Source organism: Xyrauchen texanus, chromosome 18 (genome assembly GCF_025860055.1).
Source record: "Xyrauchen texanus isolate HMW12.3.18 chromosome 18, RBS_HiC_50CHRs, whole genome shotgun sequence".
Classification (NCBI taxonomy): Eukaryota; Metazoa; Chordata; class Actinopteri; order Cypriniformes; family Catostomidae; genus Xyrauchen; species Xyrauchen texanus.
Window position 1 is genome coordinate 23,401,523 of NC_068293.1, and position 12,053 is coordinate 23,413,575.

A 12,053-nucleotide genomic window follows, 5' to 3' on the forward strand; every position below is an offset into this window, starting at 1 on the left:
AGACGTCAATGCGCACTCACCACAAGCACACATCTCACGTAAATTCCTCACCCCACGCCACTAGTGTAAAAACGTCCCACCATTACGCAATGTTCTTACAGTTTCAACGTAACCTAGACCCTTTCTACGCAGATAACGGACCCCTATTTGCAAAGATTGGGCTAACGTAGCGAAAAGTGCGTAAACGCAACGTGAATATCATCACCCTGATAGGCACCTGAACCCCGTGAAAAAAATCTGCAATTTAAATAATCCACATACCGATTCCTCCTCCTTTTCCATCCCGGTTGGCATTTGCGGGACCGCTCGGTTGATGGAGACGCAGTCGGTTAGGTCCGGCAAGTCTTTATTGCGGTAAATCGGCAGAGGTTTGGCGGCGTCTAGCGCTCGCGCGCGGAACGAGAGTTTACTCATTGTTTTCAGCGATCACAAACACACTAAACACGGATCATTCGGTACAAATACAGACAAGCCGATGGTTCTCTCCACGGCCGCGCTCACTCACGTCCCTCCAATCGAAATCCGGCGGTTAAAGGCATCTCTGAGCGAGATATGATGGTTTTCATGGGTTTTTCTCGGATGGTGTAAAAACATGGCGGACATGATCCCGACAGCCCGCGCGACACTGCCAAAGAGCGTGAGCGGGAACGCGCATGTGCCGCTGCGCGCGCGCACCTCATACAACATACGTGCACGAGAGAGAACACATGCGTGCATCAGGGTAGACCTGAATTGATGCTGTCCGTCCAGCTCATATGCATACTGGTCCGTCTATTCAATATGTCCAGTAATAACTTCTTAGACATTTGCCTTAAAGGCAAAGATGGCCCAAAAGTTAGTAAAATATATTAATCTGCATGCTTTGGCCATTAAAATAAAGTCAGTATACAGGTGAAACTCGAAAAATTAGAATATCGTGCAAAAGTTCATTAATTTCAGTAATTCAACTTAAAAGGTGAAAACTAATATATTATATAGACTCATTACAAGCAAAGTAAGATATATCAAGCCTTTATTTGATATAATTTTGATGATTATGGCTTACAGCTTATGAAAACCCCAAATTCAGAATCTCAGAAAATTAGAATATTACATGAAATCAATAAAAAAAAAAAGGATTTTAAATACAGAAATGTCGGCCCTCTGAAAAGTATAATCATGCATATGTACTCAGTACTTGGTTTGGGCCCCTTTTGCATTAATTACTGCCTCAATGCGGCGTGGCATGGATGCTATCAGCCTGTGGCACTGCTGAGGTAGTTATGGAAGACCAAGATGCTTCAGTAGCGGCCTTCAGCTCTTCTGCATTGTTTGGTCTCATGTCTCATCTTTCTCTTGGCAATGCCCCATAGATTCTCTATGGGGTTCAGGTCAGGCGAGTTTGCTGGCCAATCAAGCACAGTAATACCATGGTCATTGAACCAGGTTTTGGTACTTTTGGCAGTGTGGGCAGGTGCCAAGTCCTGCTGGAAAATGAAGTCAGCATCTCCATAAAGCTTGTCTGCTGAAGGAAGCATGAAGTGCTCTAAAATGTCCCGGTAGACGGCTGCGTTGACTCTGGACTTAATAAAGCACAGTGGACCAACACCAGCCGATGACATGGCTCCCCAAACCAACACAGACTGTGGAAACTTCACACTGGACTCCAAGCATCTTGGATTGTGTGCCTCTCCATTCTTCCTCCAGACTCTGGGACCTTGGTTTCCAAATGAGATGCAAAATTTGCTCTCATCAGAAAAGAGGACTTTGGACCACTGAGCAACAAACCGGTTCTTTTTTTCTTTAGCCCAGGTAAGACGTTTGACATTTGAAGCCCATGTCCAGGACCCGTCTGTGTGTGGTGGCTCTTGATGCAGTAACTCCAGCCTCAGTCCACTCCTTGTGAAGCTCCCCCACACATTTGAATGGCCTTTTCCTGACAATCCTCTCCAGGCTACGGTCATCCCTGCTGCTTGTGCACCTTTTTCTTCCACACTTTTCCCTTCCACTTAACTTTCTATTAATGTGCTTTGATACAGCACTTTGAGAACATTCAACTTCTTTTGCAATTACCTTTTGAGGCTTTCCCTCCTTGTGGAGGGTGTCAATGATGGTTTTCTGCACAACTGTCAGGTCAGCAGTCTTCCCCATAATTGTGAATTCAATTGAACCAGACTGAGAGACCATTTAAAAGCTCAGGAACCCTTTGCAGGTGTTTTGGATTAATTAGCTGATTAGAGTGTGACACTTTGAGCCTACAATACTGAACCTTTTCACAATATTCTAATTTTCTGAGATTCTGAATTTGGGGTTTTCATAAGCTGTAAGCCATAATCATCAAAAATTATATCAAATAAAGGCTTGAAATATCTTATATGAAATACTAATACTAATTGAAATACTAATATATATATAATATATTAGTTTCACCTTTTAAGTTGAATTACTGAAATTAATGAACTTTTGCACGATATTCTAATTTTTTCACCTGTACTATATTATGAATATTTTAATGCCTACAACCTTATATAGTTCACACAGAAATGAAAATTCTCTCATGATTTACTCACCCTCCTGTTATCCCAGATGTGCATGACTTTCTTCTTTTTCTGAACACAAACAACGATATTTAGAATATATCTGCTCTGTTGGTCCATACAATGCAAGTGAATGGTGGCCAGAACTTTGAATATCCAAAAATCACATAAAGACCACATTTCAGTAATCCAAAAGACTTCAGTGGTTATATCCATATCTTCAGAAGCAATACAATAGGTTTGGGTGAGAAACAGGTTAATATTTAAGTCCTTTTTTTACAATGAATTTCCACTTTCACTTTCAAAATGTGGCCTTTGTGTGATTTTTGGAGATTCAAATTCTGTTCACCATTCACTTGCATTGTAAGGACCTACAGAGCTGAAATATTCTTCTAAAAATCTTTGTGTTCTGCTGAAGAAAGGAAGTCACATCTGGGATGGGATGAGGGTGTGTAAATGATGATATTTATTTCTGGGTGAACTATCACTTTAATAAAGCTGAGGACCTCTCATTGGTCATCCTTGCATATGACTAAACTGATGCCATCAAGTTTTCATACTTTTCAGTGGGACCTGAAACTAAAGGCTTCACAGAAATAACAAAATGTCATGGAAATATGCTCTTCTGTCAAAAAGACAGGGTTGGGTTAGGTCTACAGACCTATAAAGTATATTACAAAGCTCCTCATAGCTTACAGATTTCATTTAACTGTTTTGCTACTAATACAATCCGGAGACCGTCGGATGGTTGCTTAGAGCCACATAAGTCACCAGCTGCATCACGTACTGCAGTGCATCTCCTCCTCATGGACTGCACCACATTTGCCAGTTCTTGCAATGAGATGTTACCCCACTCTTCCACCAAGGCACTTGCAAGTTCCCTCACCCTCCGATCCAACAGGTCCCAGACGTGCTCAGTGGGATCGAGATCCGGGCTCTTCGCTGGCCATGGCATAACACTGACATTCCTGTCTTGCAGGAATTCATGCACAGAATTAGCAGTATGGCTGGTGGCATTGTTATGCTGGAGGTTCATGTCAGGATGAGCCTGCAGGAAGGGTACCACACGAGGGAGGAGGATGTCTTCCCTGTAACGCACACCGTTGAGATTGCCTGCATTGACAACAAGCTCAGTCCGATGATGACACACCACCACAGACCATGACAGATCCTCCACCTCCAAATCGATCCCGCTCCAGAGTACAGGCCTTGTGTAATGCTCATTCCTTAGATGATAATCCTGCCATCCTGTCTGTACCTGTCCCGCAGGTGTGATATTTGGATGTACTGATCCTGTGCAGGTGTTGTTGCATGTGGTCTGCTCTGTGAGGACAATCAGCTGTCCTTCGTGTCTCCCTGTAGTGCTGTCTTAGGTGTCTCACAGTACGGACATTGCAATTTATTGCTCTGGACACATCTGCAGTCTTCATGCCTCCATGCAGCATGCCTAAGGCACGTTCACGCAGATGAACGGGTACCCTGGGCATCGTTCTTTTGGTGTTTTTCAGAGTCAGTAGAAAGGTCTTTTTAGTGTCCTAAGTTTTTATAACTGTAACAGCTTACAGATGGTAGGCAATTAAGGTCAGTGCCTTAATGACCAGTCCACAGGTGCATTAATTGTTTATGGTTCATTGAACAAGCATGGCAAACTTTGTTTAAACCCTTTTACAATAAAGATCTGTAAAGTTATTTGGATTTTAACAAAATTATCTTTAAAATACAGTGTCCTGAAAAAGGGATTTTTTTTTTATTTATTTTTTTGCCGAGTTTAGTTTACTTTTATGTTTCCTTTATGTGATTTTTGGAGCTACAACAATCATTGTATGGACCTACAGAGCAGATATATTCTTCTAGAAAACTTCTAGAAAAGTCATACACATATGAGATGGCATGAGGGTGAGTAAATCATGAGAGGATTTTCATTTTTGGGTGAACTATCCCTTTAAATAGCTAGCATGTCTGAAACAAACATCAGCTTTGGAGATTTTGGATGAAGCTCCAAAGAATGTTAAATAACCCAAAGTCAGAATGTAAAGAGAAGCATATAAGGTAATTCACACTGCCATGTCTTTTTGGCAATTCAATATTAAAAACATATGTCACATTCATTATATACGGAGTTTGGTATGGGATGGTTTGTTCGTCAACTGTGTTTAAAAACAGTAATTATTTATGCAACTCTCTTTTGACTCTAGCGATGCAGAAATTATACACTTCACCTTTAAAATTCAATGTGTTGGGGGCAATGATTGGGGGCAGTGGTGGCTCAGTGGTTGAGGCTCAGGGTTACTGACCAGAAGGTTGGGGGTTCAAGCCCCAGCACCACCAAGATGCCACTGTTGGGCCCTTGAGCAAGGCACTTAACTCCAGGTTGCTCCGGGGGGATTGTCCCTGTAATAAGTGCACTGTAAGTCGCTTTGGATAAAAGCGTCTGCCAAATGCATAAATGTAAATGTAAATGTGCACTGAAATCCCCCCCAAAAAAAAGTGCACGTGTGTGTGTGAGTTACAGTCTCTGATCTCATCAGGCCGTGTATGGAACACTTAGTGTGGACTTCCTAAACAATATCCGGAAATATTTAGTGACTTTTGTTTTACCTAGATTTCATACAATGCTTTCAAAATCGGGCACACATCTCACTTTGTCCAAGTGGATGCATGCATCATGAGTTTTATCTCCTTTATTGTTTCCGACCAATCAATGTTCAAATTCAATCAACGTTCAAATATTGACTCATGGGCTACATAAAAGTTAAGTGTAGCTGAAATCTTTATGACTGGAGGTTAAAATGCTTGTAAAAGTAAACAAACTAGAGAAGATAAAAGGTCTCCAACTATTTTGACCTATATACAACTATTAAATCATATCCACTCCACTAATTAGATGAAAGTATATATATATACTGTATATATATATATATATATATATATATATATATATATATATATATATATATATATATATATATATATCCTCTCAGTTAGACTCAGGAATAAGCTGACCCAGGTGGTCAAGTCAAGTCAAGTCATTTTTATGTGTATAGCGCCTTTCACAACACACATCGTTTCAAAGCAGCTTTACAGAAGATCAGGCATTAACAGACGATAAATCTGTAATGTCTATAATGTCGATGAATCATCATTGTGTAGTTTGATACAATACGATTGTGAATTGTGTTTAAAAATAAGTAATTAAATAATAATTGTATTAATAACCCCAGTGAGCAAGCCTAGGCGACTGTGGCAAGGAACACAAAACTCAGTAAGAAGTTGGTTAATGGAGAAAAATAACCTTGAGAGAAACTAGAATCACTGTGGGAGCCAGTTCCCCTCTGGCTAACATCATGAATATAATGTAAATATTACTTATGTATAGTTAAAGTCATGGTTTAAAATTATTAAACTAAGTAAGTGCTAAGGGTCAGTGTTTAAACATCGATTTTGTTTGAACTGTTAGATTAATGACCAATGTCTTTGAAGTCCATCCAGGCCAGTAAGATCATTGGAGACGAACAACTGCAACTCCAGAACCTCTACAGGTCCCTTACTAAGAAGGCAACCCAGGTCTACAATGACCCTACTAACCCACTTCATTCATCATTTCAGCTGTTACCATCTGGCAGGAGACTCAAGGCCCCATTAGCCTGGAAGAATGGGTACAAAAAAATCATTTGTGCCCTCTGCGGTGGCTACACCGAACAATTATATACTAAAAAAAACTTCAGCCCATGAGCACTGTTGCTATTGGAATTTTTTTTAAATGTATTTTAGGTGTTTTTTATTGTTGTCCTGTGTTGTGTTGCCAGAATGCCGAAGGCAAATTTCCATTTCATGTAAATGTAATGGACAATAAGGTTTTCTAAATATATATAAAGATACAACTACAGCACACACACAAAGTCTATATTCTCTCTTGTCTTGAACATACTTCATGATTTTTCAATAATAATAATAATAAAAAAAATTCAAGTAATTTTTAAACCCAGAATTTCTTAGATCTGTGATGTCAACACTAATAGTATAAATAACTAATTAATATAAGTGACTGCAAAATGTTTAGTTTATTCATTGCATCAATGTATTGAATGTCCATACTGGATGTAAACCCACCGCAATGTCAGCAGTGTAGTTAATATAACACCAAAACCATCCAAATGTGAAAAATGAAATAAGATGTCCATGAATTTAATAACTTAAAGATACAGTTTACAGCTTTTTGGTTGTTTTAAGTGTTTAAATGAAAGATTGTTGACACTTCATAACAGTGCCTGTATGCAAGCTGAATGCATGCCTGCATGTAATTTATGAAGATACATTTTTCTCCAATATTCCAGACAAATAGTATAGTATTTCCACACCATGCTTCCAGATTGCTGTAATGTGGTAAGTATAATAAACACACTACAAAGCTTTCAATAACTGGGCCATAAAAAGTCAGCATTATAGAGTATCAAGAAAGTTTTATAATCTGAAAGTATCCAGAACGAGGTCAAATGCTGACATCTAGTGGCGTGTTTATACAGGACAGTTATTCATCAAGCACATGTAAGGCTAGATATTACAGATTTGGGAAAATCAAAATGTCAATAGTTCAATAAATAATGTGTTAATAATGTCTATTAGGGTAAATAGTTGAAACACACAGCACAGATTCGAGAGCAGTCACTATACTTTATTTGAGGGGAGTAGTAGCATAACATTTTATCTGTACATTTATGTAACAATTATGTCTGTTCAGGCCCTGAATGCATTAAATACTCGAGAAAATGGACAAAAATGGCATGTCCAGCACAATGGTAATACAGCTGCTTGCACCAAAAATGGAGAGTTTTGGTAAAGTGGAGACATTCACTCAATGGTATACTAGTTCACTGAAGACCCAAGATTGTGTATGAGATCAAAGATGAAAGAGAGAAGCTGCTGGTCGCATCCCAGGAGCAATACTTGCAAAGTTGCACAATGTTGTCTGTCGTGCTACACTGTGAAAGTCTTGAGGTAAAGGACTGATTTCTTGTGTAGTCTTTTATCAGACCAGTTTTATAAATAGAGAAAGCTTCTCATAAATCCAGGGGAAAAAAAGGCTTTTTATAAATCCAGAAAAAAATGTGTTGGGCCATGACATAAATTAATACAACTAAAATACAGATGTACAAAATAAACATTAAAATATTTGTTTAATAATAATAAAAATAATTATATCAGTAAAGTTTTTTTTTTTTTTTTTTTTTTACTTTGAGACGATAATAATAAAAAAAAACCTCTTTTCACAATCTAATACAACATTCATATGTACATACTGTGCATTTTCAATCGAGTCTTCTAGTGTATGTGGGGCTTATAAGTTTGGCTTTTCTTCTGAGGGGTGTGTCCTTATTCAACTTCCTTTAGACCAGATTCATGTTAGTGAGAAAAACAGACTTTGAGAACAGTCGGGGGAACAGGACAGCACCTGGTGAAAACCATATACAAGCCCGCAGCAATTCCTCACGTTTAGTGAAACTTCATTAGTGTTTAGAGTCAAAGGTGAATTGCAAAAACTGACACACGAACCTCCCTGAATAGGACTATGAAGAGAGGCTCTCGAACCGGGATGTTAAAGAGCAAATGTGAACTGTCACTTGTCCTAACCCTGTCTGCAAATAAACCAGAACGAGACCTTTGGCTCGGTCTCGTAGCCATTTGACTGAACCAAAGTATCTATGTGTTTTTCTTGAAGAGTTCAATTCTGCATCTGCAGAGTCAAAGACAGTGTCCCAAATTCCACCCAAAGCCCTTGTGGCCATTTTCTGTGTCCACGCTTTGAAACAATGCCGTCTAAAGGGCAAAGTATACTTCATTTTTCTATGTGCCATTAAGTCTTGTGCACAGTGTGCTTAACAGAAATGTAGTTATAGGTACAGTACATGCAAACAGATTGCATTCAGCCAAGTTTTTCTAGACAAGTAGACAGTGCACATCTGTGCACGTTGTCTGCGCATGCACCTGGAACTGACTGTACCAAAGGGTAGCTGCGCCGTATTCACGCACTGTCAGAGAACGTACTGCATTTGATGAAGTATGTACATCTCGTCCTTGAGGTATGCAGGTGAGTAGTATGAATACATTCCCAGGCATACTTTATCCGGAGCATGGGCATTGTCCCATGACTGAATATAAAACGTAGTAACAACGACTGTGAAAATAACATATTCTGGTTTTCATAAACAAGTACAATTTAACATCTAGAAAAAACGTTCTTGGTATATACAGTATATACTATATACACACACTATATATAGCACTTACAATTGATGAGAACTTTTTTTTTTTTAATTCAGAATATTGAATCTGACGTCCCCTCAACTCCAGATACATTATGAGTTTGACGCGTACTTCAGAATCTTGCCCAATGTAGTAGGTCATCAGGGTATTTCTTGAATACTGAGGATTTGGATATAATACTCAATCGTCATACTGATTTTGGGATACTATAGAGTGGGGGAAGTATGCATATTTGAAAGCAGTAAGTTTCACAAAAGACTAGTCAAACCGCTTGTGGTCAAAAGAGAAACCTTTGAAAGGCTAGAACACTCAACTGTGCAAAAGACATCATGGCACACAGAAAAACTAAGTATACCCAAGCCTTAAACTGTCGTGTAGTAGTCTGCTGTGGGATCAAGTGGAATCAGCATGGGTTCTGCGAAACGGCACATTGAGGGCACATAGCAGCCCCAAAGGGGTGCTGATGAGCATACTTCTGAAGCATAAAATGACAAATGTGACATCATATGGTCTTTTTTATGGTCAAGCAAATGTGGTGGCAATCTTAAGTTCAATGGATCACATCAAGTGCGCCATTTGGAACAGGACCACTGTCACAAAGTGTGCGTGGAGATGAGGTGAATGCTCTCATTCTACCATTGAAAGATAGCACATAACCTTATTTTACTGTATCATCCTCAAAGCCTCTGGACAGCGGAAACAATCAGATTAAATATAAACAGAACAGGCTGATTAGAGTGCTACAGTAGAGAAAGAGCTTTCATTGAAAGGGACCTAAATGTCCGGTCCCCATAACAGCTTATTAATAGCTTAAATCTCTCAGACAACTAGGCATCATAACATATGCATAGTAGTGCCATAATCCTGATGTTGACTTTAGTTCACAATGTATGTTTAGGGTCTTTTCAGCAATTTGCTAGGTGCTTGTATTTTACCATACTGAAAGTGGTCTTTGAGCTGTGAAACAGTCCCTGCTAGTGATGTTAGTGCACATATTATGACCACACTAAGGTGTATCAAGGACCCTTGCATACATAATAAAACAAGGGTCACCAGAATGGCTCAAAGCAAAGGGAAACGCCTCCTGAGACATCTTGAGATACAGTTTTTGTTGATGTGTGTGGACAGATGTCTGGCTGCTGATCTGAAACCAGTTTTGCAATGTCACTCGTGAGGTTTGGCTTCATGATGTGGCTGGTTCTAGTGGAGTGCTTGAGGGTATCTTCTACTCGCAGCATTTCAAAAGCGGACAGTGATCGCAGAAGACCAGGATTTGACAAATTAAATGGAAATTAAACAAAAAAAAAGTGACACCCTGAAGCCAGGAAATATTTTAGCTCAATGAATAATGAATACAAGGGCTTTTCCATAACAGCTAATGAGATTTCATGCACAACTTCCACATGACTAATGCAAAAAAAAGTAAAAAAAAAAAAAAAGTAAAGAAATGGAGAAAAGAAAACAAGGCATGCAAATACGTCAATGTTGTGAGGACACCGCAAACCTATATTGGTAAGTGCTTCTGTATTATTTTCACAAAATTCATATTTTCAGGGATTTTTCTTCTTCTCAACAAGTCTCAATAAAGGTCAAAAAGTCGATTCAACAAACACACGGTCACAATGCTGAAAAACAAAATATCACATTTGAAACAGCAGGGCAACACAAAGAACATCAACTAAAAGAAAGAAGGCAGAACACTGGTTTATGAATGGCCATCGTTTCTTGGCATAATCTGTCATATAAAAATGGTTCCCCATATTTAAAAAGCTTCCACGCCAAACGAGGTCATTGAAAAGCCTCTTTTTTATATAATATTGTGTTACAAAACAAACATATTATTAGGATGAGAAACTGAGGTATACCTTGTCGAGAGGTTGGTGGTTATCTGAAAAACAAGTGTTGATTTGGATTTTATCGTCACCCTTTCTGTTGATATCTGTACAGCAGCGTCACACTACACATTCAAGAAGCTTATTGGCATTACAATAGTCATTCATACAAACACATTAAATGTGTCTTTTGTATGTTGCCCTTTTTTATACTAAAATGACATGAGCTCCATTCGGAGGAGTCTGATTTTCTCCTTCAACAGGGAAAGATCCTTCTCCAAACAGAGAAACGCCAAAGAAGAGGTTTGTTTTTTATTCAGTGTAGTGGATTGTATTCCTTGTAGTGGATTACAATACATCCATTCTTACCAGGGCACCCCATTGCGGTAGTTTTATATACACACATACATTAACAGCTGGCTCCAGGTAAACCTTTATTGTACTCAGATTCGTTGCAGAATTCATAGTCGGCATTGTTCCAGCCGTGAGTACAGGACATGTCTGAAACTGCAGTTCACCATCCTAGATGCATCTTTTCTGTACAGTCGGCCTGCAATTCACACGCCGATATCCTCTAGTCATAGACTGTACTCCTTAGGGCTAAAGTCTACGTTGGTCACCATGGTTACAACAGTGACTATATCCTCTGGGGCGGAGATGCTTGTCTGACGCCGCATTTGGACCACACGTTCCTCGACACAGCCTGCGGAGAGACGTGCCTCTGCCTCGTGGTCCCAACACTCCTCTATAGTCTCACACAGCACTGCCAGACCCTGAGAGATAAAAACACATTAGGTTTCCACAGTATAACCAAAATCATACATCTTTGCAATGTTGCTTGGCAACCATAAACAACTAACCCTTATAACCCTAACCTTAATAACTTAAACATGTCCTGCCCAATATATCTACCAGAGTATAAACACTACAGCAAAATCTCTACCGGATGATAGATTTCTACTGTTGCACATTATGTACTGTCATACTGCCAAGCTGGAATGAACATACATGTTATAAAACATTATATTCAATAATAAGCCCAATGAGTGGCAGTGAGGTTAAACGTTGGATGTTACATACCAGATGTTTCTGCCAGCACTCCCTAAGAGTGGGGCGAAGCTTTTTATGGACCACCACCTCCTGCATGTCCTCCAGTGTGGGATGCTGCCCCACCTCCTCCTCAAATGGGAGCATGTATTCATCAACTGGACCTTCAGAAACAAACAAACATCTGCTCACATCAAGTCTTACCATTAAGTCTTGAGTTTGATTGTCAGTGTTCCCACTCATTTTGACCAATGAACTTCCAAGACTTCTCCATTACCTTTCCAGTTGTTTGCGATTACAGGATAGGGTTGTTCAAATCATTAATAATGATTTATTAAGGAAAGATTCAGAATGATTTGTGAACTGATTCTCAGAATAGAACCAACAAAAAAGTATG

General features: G+C 39.3%; 2 protein-coding genes across 2 annotated transcripts in view; both read right to left on the minus strand.

Moving 5' to 3' along the window:
• LOC127658875 (enhancer of polycomb homolog 2-like) overlaps window positions 1-606 on the minus strand; it is a 31,204-nt gene extending 30,598 nt beyond the window's left edge. Inside the window, exon 1 of the mRNA XM_052148415.1 lies at window positions 262-606. Within this exon, the coding sequence (XP_052004375.1) occupies window positions 262-414 (153 nt within the window). The 5' untranslated portion in view covers window positions 415-606. The remainder of the gene's footprint in view (window positions 1-261) is intronic.
• Window positions 607-7,723: 7,117 nt separating this feature from the next.
• The window catches only part of LOC127658744 (activin receptor type-2A-like), an 84,242-nt gene continuing 79,912 nt past the window's right edge, over window positions 7,724-12,053 (minus strand). The window contains exons 11-12 of the mRNA XM_052148217.1: window positions 11,690-11,820; window positions 7,724-11,382 (exon numbers count right to left, since the gene is read on the minus strand). Of these exons, the coding sequence (XP_052004177.1) occupies window positions 11,188-11,382; window positions 11,690-11,820 (326 nt within the window). The 3' untranslated portion in view covers window positions 7,724-11,187. The remainder of the gene's footprint in view (window positions 11,383-11,689; window positions 11,821-12,053) is intronic.